At 37.2% G+C, this 21,626-nt stretch overlaps 1 protein-coding gene across 1 annotated transcript; it reads left to right on the forward strand.

Moving 5' to 3' along the window:
• The first annotated feature begins 319 nt into the window (after positions 1 to 319).
• Positions 320 to 17,435, forward strand: hhla2a.1 (HERV-H LTR-associating 2a, tandem duplicate 1). The gene is made up of 7 exons (XM_022681508.2): positions 320 to 790; positions 5,704 to 5,997; positions 8,946 to 9,218; positions 12,795 to 13,130; positions 16,541 to 16,633; positions 16,813 to 16,863; positions 17,149 to 17,435. The coding sequence occupies exons 1-7, from the start codon at positions 691 to 693 to the stop codon at positions 17,208 to 17,210; spliced, it is 1,209 nt and encodes a 402-aa protein (XP_022537229.2). The 5' UTR covers positions 320 to 690; the 3' UTR covers positions 17,211 to 17,435.
• The last annotated feature ends 4,191 nt before the right edge of the window (positions 17,436 to 21,626 follow it).

Consider the following 21,626-nt stretch of genomic DNA (forward strand, 5'->3'; position numbering starts at 1 on the left):
GTTGAGTTGCTGGACTCAGACCACAGAGAGCACAGAGCTGTTCACAGTCAGGGATAAAAGTTGCCAGATCATTGGTAATGACTCTATATTTAGAAATCTGTCAGCGAGGGGCAAAAGTGGAAGAAACGGAGATAACGTAAGACTGTAAATAACTTTTTAACCTCTTAACCACGAGAGACTGGCATGCGAGCCCACATTATCATTCCTCACTGCTAATTATATAACTCATGTGTCTACGTAAGACTGTAGGAGAGAGAGAGAAAGAGAGACGGAGGGAGAAGGTAAGTAGGCGTTACCAGTGATCATTCATTACACAGCCCAGTCCAATGATCTTAGAATGGGGTGTGTGTTTCACTTCCCTCCTCTCTCCGTCTCTGTCATTCAAACACACCTACTTCTCTGTGCTTCACAGGCATTGGTTCCTGCTTTCTTTTTTATCTTTCAGATGTGACTCTGTGACTGAATCCACTGTGTTTTTTGGCTCTGGATTGAGCTCAGGACGTCCAGATCGGTTTCATTTCCCACAGCCTGTTCAGTTTACTGCAGGGAACTGTGGAGTCTGATTACATCCCATTGGCAAGAACTTTTCTGAAGAGCTTCTTTCAATCTCTGTTCATTCTCCCCTCTCTTCTCTCTCTCTCTCTCTCTCTCTCTCTCTCTCTCTCTCTCTCTCTCTCTCTCTCTCTGCATATGCAGCTGTGTGACATTATGAATCGGAGTGCATCATGCACACTCATTGGGGTTTACTCTCTCTTTTGGATTTTTTCTTTTGTTCAAAGTAAGACTCCAGGTAAGACATTGTTCTCTCTCCTTTTATTTTATTATGCGAGATTTATTTGCCAGATCAAAGGTTAATTTAGCCTTTCTGCAGCATGCATCAGTCATAAAATTCATATTCATATTCATATCAAGTCAACTTTCTTAGTGAGTCACAGAGTTTAAAGTTTTAGTGCATGTGTTGTTTTAGTTTAGCATGTATTCACTTTCTTTGCTAGATTTACTTTTCTGTTATTTCCAGATCAGTTTTGCCTTCTTGGATTCAAATATATAGCAGGACCATATTATTCACAATCACCTGTGTTTATATAGAAATTATATGAGGTCATTTAAGGAACAGGTCAGCAAAACTTGCTCATTTTATCACAGAATGACATCAACTTTAGAATTACTTTACCATTGATTTAAGCTGGTTATTGAATGCTGCATATACTTGGTAGAGTGTTGAAGTGTTGGAAGTTGGAATGTTGATGGCTGGCATCAGAGTAGACATTCAGTAGGGAAGGCCAGGCGCGTTTATTTATATAGCACATAGCCCAGAGCTTAGTGCATAGAGGATATGACAAAAATGGAGACCATAAGGAGAGCAAGAATTTTTTCCAATTATATATTATTTATTCATCGTAAAGTACTGTTTCTAATTCATTTACTTAAAAACTAAAAACAATATTTCTGCACCCTGCCAAAATTCTTTATTTTAAATACACAGAAAAATAAACTCAACACTTTTGCTTTTGCTTCCATTTTTTAATGAGCTAAACTCAAAGATCTAAGACTTTTCCTACGTACAAAAAGGTACTTTTTCCCTCAAATTTTGAAAGGGACAGGATTCTTAACTGTCAGTCCATTCCAGATAGTTTTGAAGTAATTCCATTCATTATAGCACAATAAAATGATGTTCAAATATTGTAGAAAAATTAAAATCTGATTCTAAATTTTCTTTGGGCACTGGGATTGTTAAAAACATCCCCTCTACACTCGAACTTTTCCTACATACAAAAAGGTACCTTTTTCTCTCAAATTTTGTTCACGATTGGGTGAGCAAATCTGCATTAGTGAGCCTTTTTTTTCCTTTGCTGAGATAAACCATCCACCAGTCACAGGTGAGGCATATCAAGATACTGATTGGACGCAGTGATTATTACACAGGTGTAGGTTGCTCACCCACACGAGGCCGTACACACAGTCCATCATCTACCCTGTATAGTCAAAAAAACAGATTCCTCCGTAAAGAGAACAGAACACCTCTCTATTTTGCCAGACGCCATTGAAAGTAAGAATTTGCCCACTCAAGTTGGTTTTGATAAAAACTGCAGTCAGATGGAGCCTCTAATGAAGATGATGAGCATACAGATCAGCTTTCCTGAGACGTTCCTGACAGTTTATGCCAGGGCTCTCAAGTTTTAAAGTTTGGTGGGAGTAAGATTGGACAGTTCTTTGCGCCTGACACTCTCACTGAAACTCCACCCTCTTTGACTAGGTCTGCCTAACAACAGAGCGATCTATATTCTGATTGGCTCAACGAGAGTACTTTATAATATACAGCCGATGGATTGGCAAGCGTGAGAAATACCATGTGTGGCGTGTGAGCGTGTGAACTTGCTGAGGTGCGTGTGTCACACGCTCAAAGCGTGAGACTTGAGAACACTGATTTATGCAGACGTTTGGGTGGCTGGTCTCAGACGATCTTGGAGCTGAAGATGCTGGATGTGTAGGTCCTGGGTTGGTGTGGTTACACGTGGTCTGTAGTTGTGAGGCCGGTTGGATGTACTGCCTAACTCTCTGAAACGTCTTTAGAGATGGCTTATAGTGGAGAAATGAACATCAAATTCACAGGCCACTGCTCTGGTGGAAATCTCTGCAGTCAGCATACCAACTGCACGATTCTAAAAACTTGCAGCATCTTGTGGCACTGTGCTTCACCACAAAACTGCACATTTTAGAGTGTCCTTTTATTGTGCCCAGCCCAAGGCACTCCTGTGTAATAATCACTGTGTCTAATCAGCCTCTCGATATACCACACCTGTGACTGATAGCTGGTTTATCTCAGCAAAGGAGAATTCCTCACTAACAGATTTAGTTCACCCAATTGTAAACAAAAAAAAAATGCCCTTTGTATACATAGAAAAAGTCTAAAATCTTTGAGTTCAGCTAATGAAAAGTGTACATTCAGCAAATGGTTTCATCTTTGCTGTTTTCTATTTCTCCATCATCAGGTTTTACTTTTGCTTTGCAGTGAATATTAATGCCTAAATAAACTAAACTGGAATATGCCAACCAATACCAATACCAGTCATAAAATCTTCAATCAACAGACCCAGTTTATGACATGATCTACATATGATCTGTCACAGATGGTGATGGATGAGAGGGAGGACGTAATTGCAGGCATCAATTTATTAAACAAATGGGATAAATAAAAGCAAAACAGAAAGCAAACAAACAAAAAGACAAAGTAAACTAAAGAACTGTGATCAGACTAGGATCACAAAAACTACACAAACCTGACAGGAGCACACAAAGCATACAAAAGACCAGACAAGGAACACTGAAATAAAGGGGCTCTATATACACAGGGAGACTGGGAACACCTGGAGCCAGTAACGAGGGGGTGGAGTTACAAATGAGACAGCAACAAAACAGGCGCATGTGCTTAATAGAGCACGTGGGGTAAGAAAATTGCTGAAGAATGGGTAACACTTTACTCAATTTGATGGCCTCGTTGATGCTCAACTGACATTCAACTAACATCCAACTTCATGTCTTTTAAATGCAATTAAACTTTTTTAAAGGTAAAAGTAAATGATTCTCTATTGAATATAACCCTACACTCAACTCTAACCCAAACACTTATCTTAACATTTTGGGATTGGGTTTAGGGTTAGATTTTAAATTTAGGTTAAGGTTAGGTGTAGGATTAGATTTTAGGGCTAATTCATGGTTAAGGTTAGGTGTAGGTTTATTTTCTATTTTAAATAATTTACCTTCAACATAGGGTTAAGTTACATTGAATGGACATTTAATTCAGTATAACTGAATGTAAGCTGAGCATCAACAAGGCCATAAAATGGACCATCCAAGTAAAGTGTTACCAAAGAATGACACACAAGAAAGAAAATAAGAAAAAAAGGCTATAAGCACTGTCTACATCAATAAATAAATTAAAACATCTCCTAAAAGGAAAGTGTAAAGTAGAAAGGGACAGGATTCTTAACTGTCAGTCCATTCCAGATAGTTTTAAAGTAATTCCATTTATTATAACACAATAAAATGATGTCCAAATGTCTGATTTTCTTTGGGCGCTGGGCTTTCGGTAAAAACATCCCCTCCACACTCTTAAGAAATGCCCCCATAAACTGTGACTCATTCACCGCTTGAAATACACAGCAGGCAAATTCACTGCAGGTGAACGTCTGCATGACTTCACTCCACAGAGCTGATTTACATTCAGATCATTTGCATGTTCATTCACAGAGTTATGTTACACAGGTAGGGGAACACAGATTTAGAAGAGTTTTGTGTAGCATGGTCTGCATGCCCGTCTTCAGCAAGTATAGCAAGTATTACACTACACAAATCATATTTAAAATACACGTTCCACACTTTTAAAGGCCTTAGACATCTGAAATGGTTTGTGCCATGATACCCTAACAAAAACATAGTCTAATATCACAAAAAAAAACTGCTAATCCTAGAGGTTTGGCACTTGTAGGATTTGTGTGAAAATGTGATGATGATTTAGGTTATGTTAATGGAGAAATTTATACAATTTTAAAGTGTTCCCAAACTTTCAAGTACCACACTGCAAAAAAATCCATTGGCAAAGACTAGATAAAATTAATTTTAATTGAGACATAAATGCTTAAATTAAGCAAAAAATCTGCCAGTGGGGTAAGCTAAATGTTCTTATAAAGTATTCTTAAAATAAGCAACGACAAAGCCTCAAAATGAGTGAAGACTCAAATTAAGCTGAAATATATTTTATATATATATTTTTTTTCTAGCTTAAATTTCTACACAAGTATAAGAATAACTGGACTGGTGACTGTGTTTATTTTAAGTTCAAATGATTTAAAATAAGGTGAAAATTCTAAGTAGGACTGAATAAGATAATTATTTCTAAAATATGTAAAACAATCTTACGTTTACACAATGCTTAGTAAGACTTAAAATTCTTATCAGAGCAAGAAATAAGATTTATTGATTTGAAACTAGATAATTTCACTTGCTAAGATTTCATTTTTTGTAGTATGTAGCCACTTTCTTACCCAGCGATTCCTCTGAAATGAATGATAATAAAGCTTATACTGTACTAAAAGGGTCTACTCTAGACAGACTTTGCTGTAAGAACTGCATACTTATGGGGGATGATTATATATTGAAATATATGAATATTAAGCAAACAAATCTGCCAATGGGGTAAGCTAAATGTTCTTAGTAAGATTTCTTACAAAAAGCAATGCCAAAGTCTCAAAATGAGTGAAGTAGCGCCTAAATCAAGCAGAAAAGTCACTGTTTTTGGACACAAGAATCAGAATAACTTGTTTTCTGCTTGATTGTGTTTATTTTGAGTTAGAATTACAAAACAAAAATAAGGTACAAATTCTAAGTAAGAATGATTAAGATAATTATCCCTAAAATAAGCAAAAAAATCTAACACTTACACAATGCTTAGTAAGATAAAAAGTCTTATCAGAGAAGAAGATAAGATTTATTGCCTTAAAATTAGAGAATTTCACTTGCTGAGATTTAGTTTTTTTGCAGTGTATAATGGGACATGGTGACCTCAGGTGCTACAGTATTTTATGTGCTGATAAAATGCATGCTTTGCACATATTTATGTAAGATACATGCTTAGAATATTTATAATAATGCTTATATTTTTAATTATTTACATTATAAAGAGATTTCTTTGATCTTCCTCAGATGTCCATGTGACCTGCACGTACTCTAAAGACTGCTTACTGCCCTGTTCCTTCACTGCCTCTGATGATGAGGTATTTATTCAGTGGTTCCAGCAGGACGAGCTCATATACAGCTCTCAGGAGGACTCAGACGAGGCTGGAGACGACGGCATTTCACTGTTAACCGACCAGGTGTCCACTGGAAAGGTTTTCCTGCAACTGAAGGACAGCAGTATCAAGAGCAGAGGACGATACAAATGCTTGGTCAATACCACCAAGACTGTTGAGGAGTCCTTCGTCATAGTCAAGGTTGAAGGTGGGTCGTGCTTTTAATATTATGACACAAATACAAAAAAGATCCCTTTTTACAGGCATAACTTTATTTTTACAATAAAATACATATATACCAAGTATTTATTAGGTAAATACTCAGAAAGTTCTAGTAATGTTTTGGCTTAAACTACCTGGTATCTAGAGGAGTACTTACCTAGAACTTGATAAATAAAAAATTATATATGCATACTTATACATATACAGCCCTGGAAAAAATAAGATTTCATTTAAAAATGATGACTTTCTTTGATTTTACCAAATTAAACACCTCTGGAATATAATCAAGAGGAAGATGGATGATCACAAACCATCAAACCACCAAACTGAACTGCTTGAATTGTTGCACCAGGAGTAAAGCAGCATAAAGTTATCCAAAAGCAGTCTTTTACAGCGCTGTGGAGGAATTTTGGCCCACTCTTCTTTACAGAATGATTTAAATTTATCTACGTTGGGGGTATTCAAGCATGAATAGCCTGTTTAAGATCATGCCACAGCATCTCAGTCAGTTTAGCTTATTTTTTTTTTTTTAACCATTCAGAGGTGGACTTGCTGGTGTACTTTGGATCATTGTCCTGCTGCAGAACCCAAGTACAGTTTAGCTTGAGGTCACAAACTGATGAACGGACATGTTAAATCAGTCAACAGAAGATTTTTCCATTTCTGGGCATCATGTCAAATGTGAGACAGGCCTTTCACCCCAACTCATTTTTTATTGGTGAATCATGAACACTGGCCTTAACTGAGGAAAGTAAGACCTGCAGTTCTTTAGATGTTGTTCTGGGTTGTTTGATACCTTCTAGATGAGTTGTCCATGCCCTTTTAAAATCCTTTCGGTAGGCCTGTCACGTCTGGGAAGGTTCACCACTATTCCATGTTTTCTCCATTTGTAAATAATAGCTCTCACTGTGGTTCCATTGACTCCCAAAACTTTAGAAATGATTTAGTAAACTTTTTCAGACAGATAGAGGTCAATGGACCCTTTTTTTAGTGATCTCCTTGCCAGAAATTTACCTGAACACATCCCGCTTCCAGACCCACACAGCCATTAGTGTACATATATTCACAAACATCTTTGCTTTTTTAATGGTGCAGACACAATGCATGAAAATAGACTGTTTATGGAGTGTATGATGGCAATGAGCCTCATTCCATGCCTTGCACATCTGTTCTAGAATTTCCTAAGATTATTGCATAATGTTGCTTTTTCCATGTTGTCAGGCTGGTTCTATTTTAGTGATTTATTGATTCTACATGTCTGGTAGTAATCAGGCCTGGGTGTGACTAGAAACTGAACTCATGGGTGAAATACCAGAGTTGAAAAGAGGACAAATTGTTGGTGCACGTCTTGCTGGAGCATCTGTGACCAAGACAGCAAGTCTTTGTGATGCATCAAGAGCCACGGTATCCAGGGTAATGTCAGCATACCACCAAGAAGGACCAACCACATCCAACAGGATTAACTGTGGACGCTGTAAGAGGAAGCTGTCTGAAAGGGATGTTTGTGTTACGGTTCAGTGGGGGATGTGGACTTAAATGCAGAGTTGTTTTTATAATTTATCAATATATTTGATATTACTTGTGGTTTGCTGTATTTGGGATGGAGTGGTTGAACCGGGGTTTGAACTCCCAACCTTTGGAGGAGGGCCTTAAATGTGGCAGTGGAGAAAAAGGGCGGGAAAATCAAACAAAGGATCTGCTGCCACATGGCATGGCCCAAACAAAGGAAATGAAACCAAACTTAAAGAAACTTAGGAAATGATTTTCTAAAAAAACAAAGACTGAGATCTTTTCTTTTTTTGTGGCTTCATTTAAGATCTTTTTTTGTGTGAGCCTTTGTTTCTTTTAAGATCTTTTTTTTGTGGCTTCTTTTAAGAGTTCTTTTCTTTCTAATCTTCTTTTTCTGTACCCACTGTTACCGGTCACCCCTCTACAAAGGTGTGACGGTGAGCTGAGGTTTGGCTGGGGTTCACAGCTGAACCTGATTTGCACTAATTACTGCTGTGGATTCTGGGACTTGGAGTTTCTTGCCTCAGATCCATCAGCTCTTCCACTGCAGTGTCCAGGCCCTCTGCTGGTGGTTGGCGGCACATGCAGCTTTCTTACAGTTCGGGTGCTAACATAAAATCACGGCTGATCAAATCACAGCAGAATTCAATGTGCACCTCAACTCTCCTGTTTCCACCAGAACTGTCCGTCACCACAATAAATTACTGTTTCTTTAAAACCAGGTGTTTCAGTTTCATTCTACAACCCCTAGACTGTGTTTAGCTGGACAGAGCATCGTCTCTCAAAAGTGAAGCCTCCACAGGCGCCCCCTGCTGTTCGGTTTCAGAAAGCTGTGTAACCCCACCCATTCCCATAGGTTTTAATATTAAAACAGAACAACTTTCAATCACGTTTTTTCTAATATACTGTAATTCTACCTCCATTATTTAAATGCAGCAGCTAGTGTAACCTCTGCTTATATTGTTAATTTTTATATCCCCACAGAATTCGTTTTTTAAAACGTTATTCAGCTCTATTCAAAAAGGTGTGGTTAAAGGTGTAAAAGTGCTGGGTTACTCCTAGCCGAGGTGGTGTAATGACTGTGACCAATGACTGTATGGGCAGGACCATAGACTGTGTGAGCTCTGTGGAGGCAGTGCTCAGGGGCGGGGTAATTTAAATGAGTAGGCGGTCTCTCCACAGTCTTTCTCCCTCCTCTGGTCTCTACTGCACAGACTCAGGATTCAGATTTCTCCAACATGGAGGAAGATTTTAGCTTCATTTTTACTGAATGAATGGAAACGGCGACACGGCGTCCATCTTTTTTACAGTCTCTGTCTCAACCCTGAAAATGATTCAGGTTAATCAGGTTAAGTTAAGAACTGAATAATTTGAAAGAAAGGTTTGTAACACTGGTGTAAAGCTTCTGCTTCATGCTTTTTTCAGCCTCTATCAGCAGGATCTCTATAGAGGACTCCTCCGCTGGGTCAGTGCAGTGCTCCTCACATGGTGTGTATCCCGCTCCTGTGGTGACGTGGTCCACAGAGCCGCACACTGAAAACCTGAAGCCAGTTACCCGAATGAGCGCAGATCCAGACGGCCTGTACAGTGTAGAGAGCACACTGAAGAAACTGAACCAGAGCTCCTCCCTCACCTACACCTGCAGCATTACACCCAAATACAACTCGCCCACATGGAGGGCCTCACTGCTGCAGACAGGTATCAACTTCTACAGCTACGACATACATGCATTTACACCCACCTCTCCTCTACACCTCTACACACCTCTACACCTCTCTTCTACACCTCTACACACCTCTACACCTCTCTACACCTCTACATCTCTACACCTCTCCTCTACACACTAAGCCCAAACCCAACCTGACCCGAGGACCGACCTGAAATCGCACCCACATTCCTCTGGTCGGGCTCCAGAAAATAGTCAGAGATGTAGGCATCTGTTTTTTAATTCTAACGAAATAGCAAAAACTAAAAGTGAAACTGAAAGTGTTAACTGAATCTAATAAAAACAGTAATTAAAAGGAAAAAACATAACTAACTCGAACTGTATTGTGTGTTTATAAAACTAACTAAAAGGATCTGAAATTACTGATAGAATACCCTCATTTTCGTGTTTAATTTATTTATAAGCGCTGTTGTACAGCAGGCGGTGTTGTGCCGATTCTGTTTGCGAATTATAATTATTTATTATAATTAAATAATAGTTCTATGCTTCTATGTTTCAGTGTTAATTAACATAATTTTGATCATATTTCGCTCATTCGATCAGCCCGAAAGCGGACAGTTTATGGGTCGGGTCGGGCTCGGGCTCATAATGGCAGTTTATGGTTTGGGTTGTCTCGGGCAGAACGTGCACGTGCTCGGGCTGGGTCGGGTCGGATTTTTAGCTCTAGCAAGGTCCGGGTCCGGATTGGACAATGTAAACTACTGAGAAGGATTTATTTCTGATTGTGTTAATTTAAGGCGGTGGAACGTTTATAGTCTTTACAGTTTATGTGCTTTACAGCGCAGTAAACTCACAGACCAATCACGCGTGCTTTAAGATCACCAAACGCTCTCCTCAGCCAATCAGATCTGTGCAGATGTGAGAGGGCGGAGCCAGACAGGAGAAGCAGACGGTGAGAAGTCAAAGAATAAAGCGAGATAAGCTAATACAGATGGTGCGCACCAGAAAAAAAAAACATTAAAATACTACCTTTATAAAACATAATAAACAGTAATGTAACCTTGCGGTGTTACTTGGAGGAAGTAAAGAAAAACAACCGAAAAAAAGACTCCAAAATATTCCACTTTACTCCTCCTGATCAGAACTCCTCAGCAAGAAAAAAAAAAACTCGCTCTACTCTTAAAACAACCCTACCTCAAAACTATGGCAACCCCCAGGGGACAAAAAGCATTAACAACTTCCCCCATCAGTTTTACCCACAACATAATAAAGTCTGATACAGTAATAATATTAAATAAAATAAAACTGCTGTTTTTAAACAAAGCAGATTTTTTGGCTGAAGTTCAGTCAACATTTCTCCATATATTGTACGATTTATCATTCATGTAATTATCATCATGACAGGCAGGCCTAAATCTAATATAAATAAAATCTAATAGAATAAATATAGCATTTTGAAACAAAGTGAAAATACAGATTCACATTATTAGACTCGATATGTTAAATTATTCAGGGTGTTTCCATTTATTTTATGATAGGTTGATAATGTAATTATTGTGACAGGCCTATTTAAAACAATACATATTGTTGAAATATACTAGTATGTGTAATTTGTTTTGTCTTTCAGTTGTTGATAAAACACTGACAGAACTACTATAGGCTTCTTCAGTAAACAGAATAAAACACTGAATTATAACACCATCAGTCCGGACCTCAGCCTGATGAAATTTCCTCAAACTGGACCAAACTGAATTCTAATTAAATACCCCTGATATAAACCATTACATCTCTCTGCAAACGCACTGCATCACCACGTTCCTCACCCTTTACAGACCTTCAGAAGGAGAGTTTAAAAACAAATCTGCTCTTAACTACAGTGGTAACAATCCTAAAACCAACAGAACACTAAGCCTTACACACACACTCCATTTACCTCACACAAACTGTTTTCTGTCTCACAGCACTACCATATTAGGCAATCACTGTACCAGGGATACCAAGATTAATACCCCAAATGCCGGTTTGGTTACCTTAAATATTTAGGAATTTTAGAAGTTATTTAAATGTCTACTTTTGTAATAGTGACGTGAACGTGTATACTGTAGTATGTTTGTAAAATTGAAAGAACTTCCAAATAATGTAATACAGAATATAATACAGTTCTGTATCATTTAGTCCTGTATTTTTAATTAGAACCATTTTTAAGAGCTGATGTGGTATATAAATATTAATATGTGTATATAAAATATATTAATATATGGTCAATATAATCTGTAAAAACAACCTCTTTTAAATACGTTTTTTTTTACCAAAAACACCACATTTACAGTATAAACAGAGCCAGACAAAAGTTTGAACACACCTTCCTTAAAATGATCTTTATTTTTTATTATTTCTACATTAAGTAACCTAACAACAAAAAAAATAAATATTCCAAATTCACCGGTATGTATTTAAATCATGTATGTTGTAATGATTGAAGCTCATATACTGTACTGTCATAGTTTCCAACATGTCATCTGATCTTAAATCAGGTGCTGTCAACCTTAGTGTTAACAAATACCATTCAGCTGGAATTTGCCTGGTAACACTGCAGAGTTATTTATTGCAGTGCGTTTAACTACTGAGCTCATAGGGAAAAAATGTATTGAAATATCCTCTCTCTCTCTCTCTCCCTCTCCCTCTCTCTCTCTCTCCCTCTCCCTCTCTCTCTCCCTCCCTCTCCCTCTCTCTCTCTCGCTCGCTCTCACTCTCTCGCTCTGTCACTCGCTCTCTCTCGCTTTCTTGCTCTTGCTCTCTCCCTCTCTCTCGCTCTCTCCCTCACTCTCCCTCTCGCTCACTCTCGCTTTCTCTCTCTCCCTCTCTCTCTCTCACTCTCTCTCGCTCTCTCCCTCTCTCGCTCTCTCGCTCACTCTCCCTCTCGCTCCCTCTCGCTTTCTCTCTCTCTCTCCCTCTCTCTCTCTCTCCCTCTCTCCCTCTCTCTCTCTCTCCCTCTCTCTCTCTCACTCTCTCGCTCTGTCACTCGCTCTCTCTCTCGCTTTCTTGCTCTAGCTCTCTCCCCCTCTCTCACTCTCTCTCTCGCTCTCCCTCTGTCGCTCACTCTCGCTTTCTCTCTCTCTCTCTCTCTCTCTCTCTCTCTCTCTCTATTAAAGAGAGATAAAATATAAAATAAAAAGATTTATTGCCTTAAAACTAGTCAATTTCACTTGCTAAGAATAATGTTTTTGCAGTGTACTTCTGTATTCCTCACAAAATACAGGGAAATACCAGCACTGAAATGTTTAAATGATTAAGACCTCGAACACAAACATAATTCCAATTTACCAATCTTATATTTAATTTATTTACATTTAAATATTCATTATTAACAACTCATACGTTATAAGAAAAAAGTGTAATTGTTCTTCATTAAATCACAGATTTGTGATTTTTTTTAATCGACTGACAACTACTTAAAACCTGTTTAAATGCAGCTGTTTTCTGATACTATTTCTTGAACATTCATTAATTTCTTGAACATGCGCACTCAAACTTAATTCTGCTCTCTATTGATCTTAACATTAAATGCAGACACAGTTCTAATTGATTCTCATTTGATTTATTTACAGAAATAGCAGGAAAAGTTGGACAAGACCTGACCATTCCATGCATTGCCCCGAAGAATCTGAGAAACTTTAATCTCACGTGGACGTTTAGAAAAAAAGGCAAAACTAAAGATATTCTGACCTACAACAGCCAAACACATGTGATTGTAAACCACTGGGACGAGGATGCAGAGGTGGAACTGGATAAGGCTCAGATGGGAGATGGATCTCTTTACTTAGATGATTTAGAGCAATCAAAACATTCTGGAAAATATACCTGTATATTCTCAGGGCCAAAAGTCAAATATACAGTCCAAACATCTGTCAACATTGGTTCCACACAGGCAGTGGCTCAGACAGGTAAGAAACTGTTAAATTAACATGTATTGGCTAAAATTACACTGAAACAAATGATGAGTAAAATTTATTTTTAAAAAGTTTAACAAATTTTTGCATTTGCTTTTTTTAAGTTAATTCAGATAAAAAAACTAAAAATATTTAAATTTCAGGAATTATAATATATTATGTATCAAATTATTTGAGTAATATTGTATAAATTACGTAATTGTAATTAGGTAATATTATATGCAGAAATGAAGTAAAGTTTACTAAAAGAAAGGATTGATTCAGTAAAAATAAATGAAGTAAAGTTTACTAAAAGAAAGGATTGATTCAGTAAAAATAAATGAAGTAAAGTTTACTAAAAGAAAGGATTGATTCAGTAAAAATAAATGAAGTAAAGTTTACTAAAAGAAAGGATTGATTCAGTAAAAATAAATGAAGTAAAGTTTACTAAAAGAAAGGATTGACTGAAGTTCAGTTCTCTTATTTACTCTGTGTAACATTTAAGTCTTGAAACCGAGTTGAAGTTACTTAAATTTATCTGAAATTAAATTTACATAAAAAAAGCAAATGCAGAAAGTTGCAAAACTTTTTAAAAGTAAATTTTACTCATCATTTTTTTCAGTGTACGAAATTATTATTAGGCTATGTTCAGTATCTCACAAAAGTGACTACACCCCTTACATTTTTTGTTAATATTTTTAAAATATCTTTTCATGGGAGACCACTGAAGATATAATTCTTTTATTTAATGTAATGTAGTCAGTGTACAGTTTGCTGTATCCTCAAAATAACTCAACACACAACTATTAATGTCTAAACTGCTGATGACAAAATGTGAGTACACCCCTGTATATGGAGCAAATTGTGTCAAAAAGTGTCGTTACCGTATTTTTTTACACTATATTCATATTATAAGGCGCACTATCAATAAATGTGCGTTTTATGCTCTATTTTCATACAAATGTCTCACCGGATTATAAGGAGCATTTTAAGAGACACTATAAGGAACTTCTAATTCAGCAGGTCTCGCAGCTGGGTGGTAGTGGGGAGCTAGCTAACTAAGTTAAATTAAGCTAAACTAGCGGTTAGCCACTAATGCCACCCGACAGCGCTCCGGTAAACCAGGGCGATTTTAGCTAGCGGTTCGTCCCACGTAGCTTATTTTAACACAGTAAACACGCAAACTACAGTCTGATATACTCACCTCTAAATGGCAAAAGAGCAAGCACGGTTAACCTGTAGTGCTAATGCTGCTTTAGCAGTGCTAACCGGGGTTAGCAGCAGGTTACAGGCTTATAGTACTTACCTCTGAACAGGGAAATAGCAGTTAGCGGCTAATGCTAATGCTTATGCTACTTCAGCCCCGGTGCTGGAGAACTAAACTGAAACTCCTGTAAACTGCTGTACTTCAGTGCACTGGTGATTTTGGGAAAATTAAAGGTGTGCCTTATAGTGCAAAAAATACAGTATTTTGTGTGGCAATCAATAATTGTCAGCACTGCCTTAACTCTCTTGGGCATGAAGTTCACTAGAGCTTTACGGATTGCCACTGGAATCATCTTCCACTGCTTTATGATCACATTACAGAGCTGGTAGATGTTGGAGACCTTGCACTCCTCCAACTTCTATATGAGGATGCCCCACAGACGCTCAATAGGGTTCAGGTCAGGAGACATGGTTGATATGTTCAGCCTCAGCCTTTTACCCTCAATTTCAGGATCTTCTTTGAGATGTCTTTGGGGTTGTTGTTATGTTCCTACAGTCAAGCACGGTGGTCATGGGTTGGGGCTGTATAAGGGCTCATCCAGAAAACCAGAAACTCATTTGATTCACAACACAACCACCTTACTGGGTGAGCTACCTAATAAAGGCAGTTATTAGGACCCAAGTGCAGAGTATACAAGACTGAGAGCAGATTGAGTTGGACTAAAAATAAACCAAAATTTAATTGGTAGATGAGTGCTCTACCACTCTTCTAGCAAAAGCAGGTGTATTGAGAAATTGTAGGGATGGTTTTAGAGGAGGTGGGTCCAAAAAAAAGCTAAAAAACTAAAGAACGGCCCACACCTAATGTGGGGATTTTGGCAGAAAAAAGAGAACAAAGGATGCCAGGAGGAAGCTGGCTTTCCCAAGGGTAGGGAAAAATGGTTAAACAAAACAAAAATGGCTCCTCCAACAAAAAGAAGAAAACTGAGAAACTGCCTTTCATTTTACAGATAAATTATTTACTTATTTATTTGTTACTCTTTTCTCTCTCTCTTTGTTGAGATGAAGGGAAAAGGAGGGAAATAAAGAAAGGATGTCTCAGGGACTCAAGAGCTCGAAAGTAGAAAGAATAGCAGCCACTTGGCCACTCACACACACTCTCTCTCTCTCTCTCTCACACACTCACACACACAAAGACATATCAAACTGCTGTGCTGTGTTCCTCACTCTTTTAAAAGCAGGCCACAGGTGTTCCTGATTAGGCCTGATTGCTACCAGAGGCTGCCCGTTGCCCCGCTTAGCCCTGGAGTTGCCCTTACAGGAGAAACATGAACCAAATATGTTTATCTTCGTCTCATTAGGCCACAGGACATGGTTCCAGTAATTCAAATACTTAGTCTGCTAGTCTTCAGCAAATTATTTGTTGGCTTTCTTGTGCAGCATCTTCAGAAGAGGCGTCCTTCTGGGACAACAGTCATGCAAACTACTTTTATATATCATGCTGCATATGTATGGTTTGAGTATTGGAGTATTGAAAGGGGCCGACCTCCCAGTCCTTTTAACCTCTGCAGCAATCCTGGCAGCCAAGCTTCGGATATGATGCTGAGCATGTACACTCAACTTCTTTGATCGACCATGGTGAGGCCTGTTCTGAATAGAAACTGTCCTGTTAAACTGTTAAACTGCTGTATGGTCTTAGCCACCGTGCTGCAGCTCAGTTTCAGGGTGTTGGCAATTTTCTTATAGCCTAGTCCATCTGTATGTAGAGCAACCATTCTTGTTTTCGGACTTCAGAGTTCTTTGCCATGAGGTGCCATGTTGAACTTTCAGTGACTATGAGTATGAGAGAGTGTGAGTGATAACATCTGCACCCCATTCACAGCTGACCCCTTATAACACTAATATGAGTCACATGACATGAAAATGGGTAATTGGGCACAGTTTGGCTATTTTCACTTGTGGTGTACTCACCTTTTTTTGCCAGTGGTCTGTGTGTTAAGTTATTTTGAGGGCACAACAAATTTACACAGTTTTAAAAGCTGTACACTGACTATTTCATATGGTACCAAAGTGTAATATCTTTAGTGTTGTCCCATTAAAAGGCTTAAAATTTTAACAAAACATTTGAGGTGTGCTCACTTTTGTGAGATACTGTATATTTCTGCAGTGATTCCAGTGCTATGCATGTGAATGTATTGTGCTGATCTGTGCCCCTATAGGAAAGAGTAAGTCTAATCTGTGGGTGCTGGCGGTGGTGGTGGCTGCGCTGGCTCTTCTTGGTGTCCTGTACTACATGTACAGAAAATACAGAAGTAAAAACTAATTTATTTTATTATTTTCTTTGCTTTCTGCCATTAAATGTGTATGCATGTTATAAATATGTAGGTTTAACACAAAAAATCATATTCTTAATTACTTGCACTTACATAAAGCAATAATATGAGAGCACAATAAAAAAAGCTAATAATCTGATTGTTGCTTCTGTTTGTAGGAAAATCTAAAAGCTCTGGCCAAGACACAGAGATGCAGACAGTGCTTAAAGGTATTACAGACACACGATGACTGAGACTGACCAAATAAAACAAGCACAAAACAGCAAATAATCATTTAAAAAACTGACAAATAATAAAAGAGGTAGAGGGTGGAAAACCAATAAAAATATTAGGGGATTTATCAATGTTAGCGACTAGAAATGGGAGTATAATGATGTTGTTTGTAAAAAGTGAATGTGGAGTGTTTGTTTACAAAAATGTATATACGTGAAATTTACTCTCAAACATAAAACATTGTGATTTTTGTATTTATTCATATTTTGTTTTTTTAACAGACAAAGGAACAGATGAGTTACCAGCACAAAACCAACCACTGAACTCCAAAGAAGACTCTTAGCTTTGCAATTAAACGAATGATTTAAGGATACGAGACACATTAGAGGACAAACTCAGACACAGAAAGAAAAACCTTTATATCAAAGAATGTGCTATTTATTTTATTCAATTATAATCCGGCTATGCTAAATCTTGTTGCACTCTTATGAAATATATATGCACTTCTATTTTGAAAAGAGTTGTAAAATAATGTTCAAAACTTTGGATTAAAAAATCATTTGTATAACGACTGGCACGTTCTGATTTTTTTTTACATACATTTCTATAGAAAGACACTGCACTGGATTCATCTGACAAATACAAGTACATATAATAAACAAATATGTCAAATCTCAAGTCAAATCAAGTCAAGAGACTTTTACTATCATTCCCTCTAAGTGGAATGATGTGGATCTAAATGGAACAACAAGACAATATAGAGAATAAAGTGCAAACGTAAAACATAAACATAAATGTGTTCTATTTAAACAATGTTTTAGGAAGCTGTATAAAAGTATATAAAAATGCAGGTTTAAACCCCAAATGAAGACACTGAGGGAGCTGGCAGATCAGCAGAAAATATTATACAGGGTCTATATAATAATCATAGGTGATTTTTACAATTATAAAACAAGCACTCGTCAAATAAGAGAGCTGTAATATACTATAAACTTTATATTTAAAAGTTTCTCAAAGATACTGGCAGATTACTAACAGTAGACCATAAACCAATAATCATCTGCATTTGTCCTGTGTGATCATAGCTGATGGAAAATAAGATTCTCTCAGAGCTAAAAGATAAAGTTGAGGGTTGGCCACACCTCTTGGTGCTCCTCTTGTCTGCAGAAGTGCAGAGGAGCTTAGTGAATAAAATAGAGAAATAAACATCAGATTTAGCAAACAGTCTCTCAGACTTCAGTATCTCAGACTGTTTAAATCCTGAAGAAGAATGACTATTCTGTGGATTTTTTCCATAATATTCCCAGCTGGTATTTCAACGTTGAATCAACGTTGATTTAATGTCATATGTTCAACCTTGAATAAACCATAGCTCACTAAAATATGAACATCCTATGATTAACAAAGTGTTTTTTCTTATTATTCTATTTTTCTGATATATGTGTGTGTATTTGTGTGTGTGTGTGTATATAAGTTCCTGGAACAGTCAAATTCCACCTGGGGGATTAATACATTCTTTTATAACATTATTGTCTCTTTTTAATCTTAATTTATCTACATTCTAATCAAGTCTAAATTAAATGTGTAGAGTATTTTTATTCAAGCAACACTTAAGGTAGAACAGAAATCCAGATAAAACATTGGAAAAATAAGAGGTTCAGTGTCGTAAAAAAAAATGAGGGATCAGATCTAAGGAGCACTCAGGGCCGGGTTCAGGTTCTGTGGAACCTGGGAACCTTTTCCTATTTCCAGCATTAAATCAGAAAATAAATGGCTAAAAACCTGAAAACCTGAACTACGTTTTCAGTATTTTCAATTAATTTTATAAAGTACTATTAAGTATTTTTCTAAAAAAGGATTTATTCAGTGTGTAAGTAGTAGTTAGCATCACAGATACTGTGATCTGACATGTTAACAAGCTGATTCTGGAGTCACAATCAGCCAGAGCAATTTTAAACAGCTTATAATTGGAGCTGAAAAGCTTTTTAGTTTTTTTCTGCGGTGCTGAAACATTTAACATTGTTCTCTAATGAATACATGAGTACATATTCAGTGTAAAAATTATGAAACATTTATAAAATATATTTTGCCCAATTGCTCTATACTGGTCCATACTAACCCATTCATTTTAGACTTGCTCAGGAGCGCCCTCTAGTGTCTGAAAAACTGGAAAAAATTCTCTAGCAGGACTGGGGGGGGGGGGGGGGGGGGGCTGAAAAGTCTTGTTTCTCATCACGGGCAGTGCTGCACCGCGGGCTGCCAGCAGGGGGACTGGTAGAAATGGTAGATTCGGATCCCAAATCTCCAACTCCCAGAATCCCCGGTGGTGATTAGTGTCAACCAGCTGCACCTGTGCACTACCCTATATAAACCTCAGTCAAACCAGACCTCACTGTTGCACCTTCACTGAGGGGTGATCGGTACTAGAGGGTAAAAGAAAAGAAAAGAAAAGAAAAGAAAAGAAAAGAAAAGAAAAGAAAAGAAAAGAAAAGAAAAGAAAAGAAAAGAAAAGAAAAGAAAAGAAAAGAAAAGAAAAGAAAAGAAAAGAAAAGAAAAGAAAAGAAAAGAAAAGAAAAGAAAAGAAAAGAAAAGAAAAGAAAAGAAAAGAAAAGAAAAGAAAGCCACACAGAAAGAAAATAAAATAAAAGAAAATATCTTGAAAGAGAGCAGTGCTCAGCCAGTTTTAAGTTTGTTTTAAGTTTGGTTGTGTTTTAGTTTGGTTTATTTGAAGTTTAAAGCTGTCTTTTGTTGGTACAAGCCATTTTGTGGCATTTCCTTTGTTCTGTTTCCTGCCTTTTTTTCTACACCTCTTGTGGGGGATTTTTTTCCCACAAATTCTCCACCCAGTCTCCTTGGAGAAACATTCACTTAAGCACAACACATTTAAAATTATTATCCCAATCCATAACTAGAACTAAATAATACAAAATAGAACGATATCCTTATAAGTATATAAATATATATATATCCATTATATATTCATATCTGCTCTGCACTTGGATCCCACACCTACCCCAACCGAAACAAAGCTGAGATAATCAACTCACTAACTAGCACATGTCTGTTAAGTTAAAAGACAGACTGGCTGTACCTGTACATTTTAGCTACACGTCATCTAACATGCTGCTGATTTGTGTATCTGTATACAGATATAAGACATCCAACCCTGCAAAAACTCATTTCAGAGAGGTAGCTCTGTCAAACTCTCTGCCTCTTAACTATTTTTAAGAGTTGAGTTTTTTTACCACTTATCCAGCAAGTTTTTCTACTGTTAACATTGTTAATAAAGGAGTGAACCTGCTTAAACCCCAACACGATCTCTGCAGTAATTTAACCCTCCACGGGAAATATAGAACTAATTTAGAAATGTTCAAATTGTGCAGCAAACAAAACCAAACTATAATTATTTTACCCCATCAATTAAAAAAACATAGACTGTAGAGTAGTGTGGAGGAGAATTTGTTTTATTTTTAGTGTGTAATGAACACTCTTTTTCTCTGGCTCTCTCACACACTGTGCCCAGAAACCTGATTGGTCAACTAAGCATGAGGAGAGGCCAATCAGGATGTTCTTTTTGTCACAGTCTCACTGTGTGTGTGTTCCTTCCTCTGCTATTTTATTATTTTTTTGCATCTCTCTCTCTCTCTCTCTCTCTCTCTCTCTCTCTCTCTCTCTCTCTCTCTCTCTCTCTCACTCTCTCACTCCAAAACATGGTTTCTGGGATATAGTATAATCTGCAGGCATCAGGGAGGTGCTAATAATATGCAGGAGATTCCCTGAACTTCCTTAATAGGTCGGACATTTGAGTTATGTAGGAAATAAATATGCCCTTTTATTATTATCTGCATTATAATAAAGAACAGTTTCTGAGCTGGAGAAAATAGAAATTGTACCATTTGCAAAGATGGACTTAAAAACTGCTAAAAAAAAAAAACACTCAGCACCATATGCACTGCAAAAAAATCCCTTGTCAACAACTAGACAAAATATATGCAAATTAAGACAAATATATGTATATTAAGCAAACAAATCTGCCAATGGGGTAAGCAAAAATTTCTTAGTAAGATTTCTTACAAAAAGCAATGGCAAAGTCTCAAAATGAGTGAAGAAACACCTAAATCAAGCAAAAGTCACTGTTTTTGAACACAAGAATCAGAATAAATTAATTGCTGCTTGATTGTGTTTATTTTGAGTTTAAATTACTTAAAATAAGGTACAAATTCTAAGTAAGAATGATTAAGATAATTATCCCTAAAATAAGCAAAATAACACTTACACAATGCTTAGTAAGACTAAAAGTCTTATCAGAGAAAAAAATAAGATTTATTGCCTTTAAATTTAGAAAATTTCACTTGCTAAGATTTAGTGTTTTGCAGTGTATAATCTACTATAACTTTATGTACTGTCTGATTTAGACAGAAAGTACACTCACTCACTGCACCGTGGAACAAGTGCACAAATACACAAGTACTGGAATATATAACCAGACACACACTTGTTCCCTGTGTAATTGCTTTTCTTTATGGTGTCCGTTACATGGCCTGGACAGAGGGCTACTCTCCTTATGTCCACTCATGCTCACCCAGGTTAAAGTTTTACAGACTTTATTGATGTGTCTAAAAGGGTCTCTCTCTCGCTCTGCCTTTCTCACGAACACACAGAGCAGGAGACGCAGTGCGGGAAAGAGAGACATGTGGAGAGCACGCATAAAAATAACACCAAATAAAGCTTAAGACAGTTCGTAACAGAAGGAAATAGA

This window comes from Astyanax mexicanus, chromosome 20 (assembly GCF_023375975.1).
Source record: "Astyanax mexicanus isolate ESR-SI-001 chromosome 20, AstMex3_surface, whole genome shotgun sequence".
Lineage (NCBI taxonomy): Eukaryota > Metazoa > Chordata > Actinopteri > Characiformes > Acestrorhamphidae > Astyanax > Astyanax mexicanus.

Bases quoted from the DNA above. Each gene is read 5' to 3' on its own strand.
- hhla2a.1 (XM_022681508.2), top strand. From the start codon at position 691: ATGCAGCTGTGTGACATTATGAATCGGAGTGCATCATGCACACTCATT. The intron at 791-5,703 runs GTAAGACATTGT...GATCTTCCTCAG, and splicing joins TGTTCAAAGTAAGACTCCAG to ATGTCCATGTGACCTGCACG. The intron at 9,219-12,794 runs GTATCAACTTCT...ATTTATTTACAG, and splicing joins GGCCTCACTGCTGCAGACAG to AAATAGCAGGAAAAGTTGGA.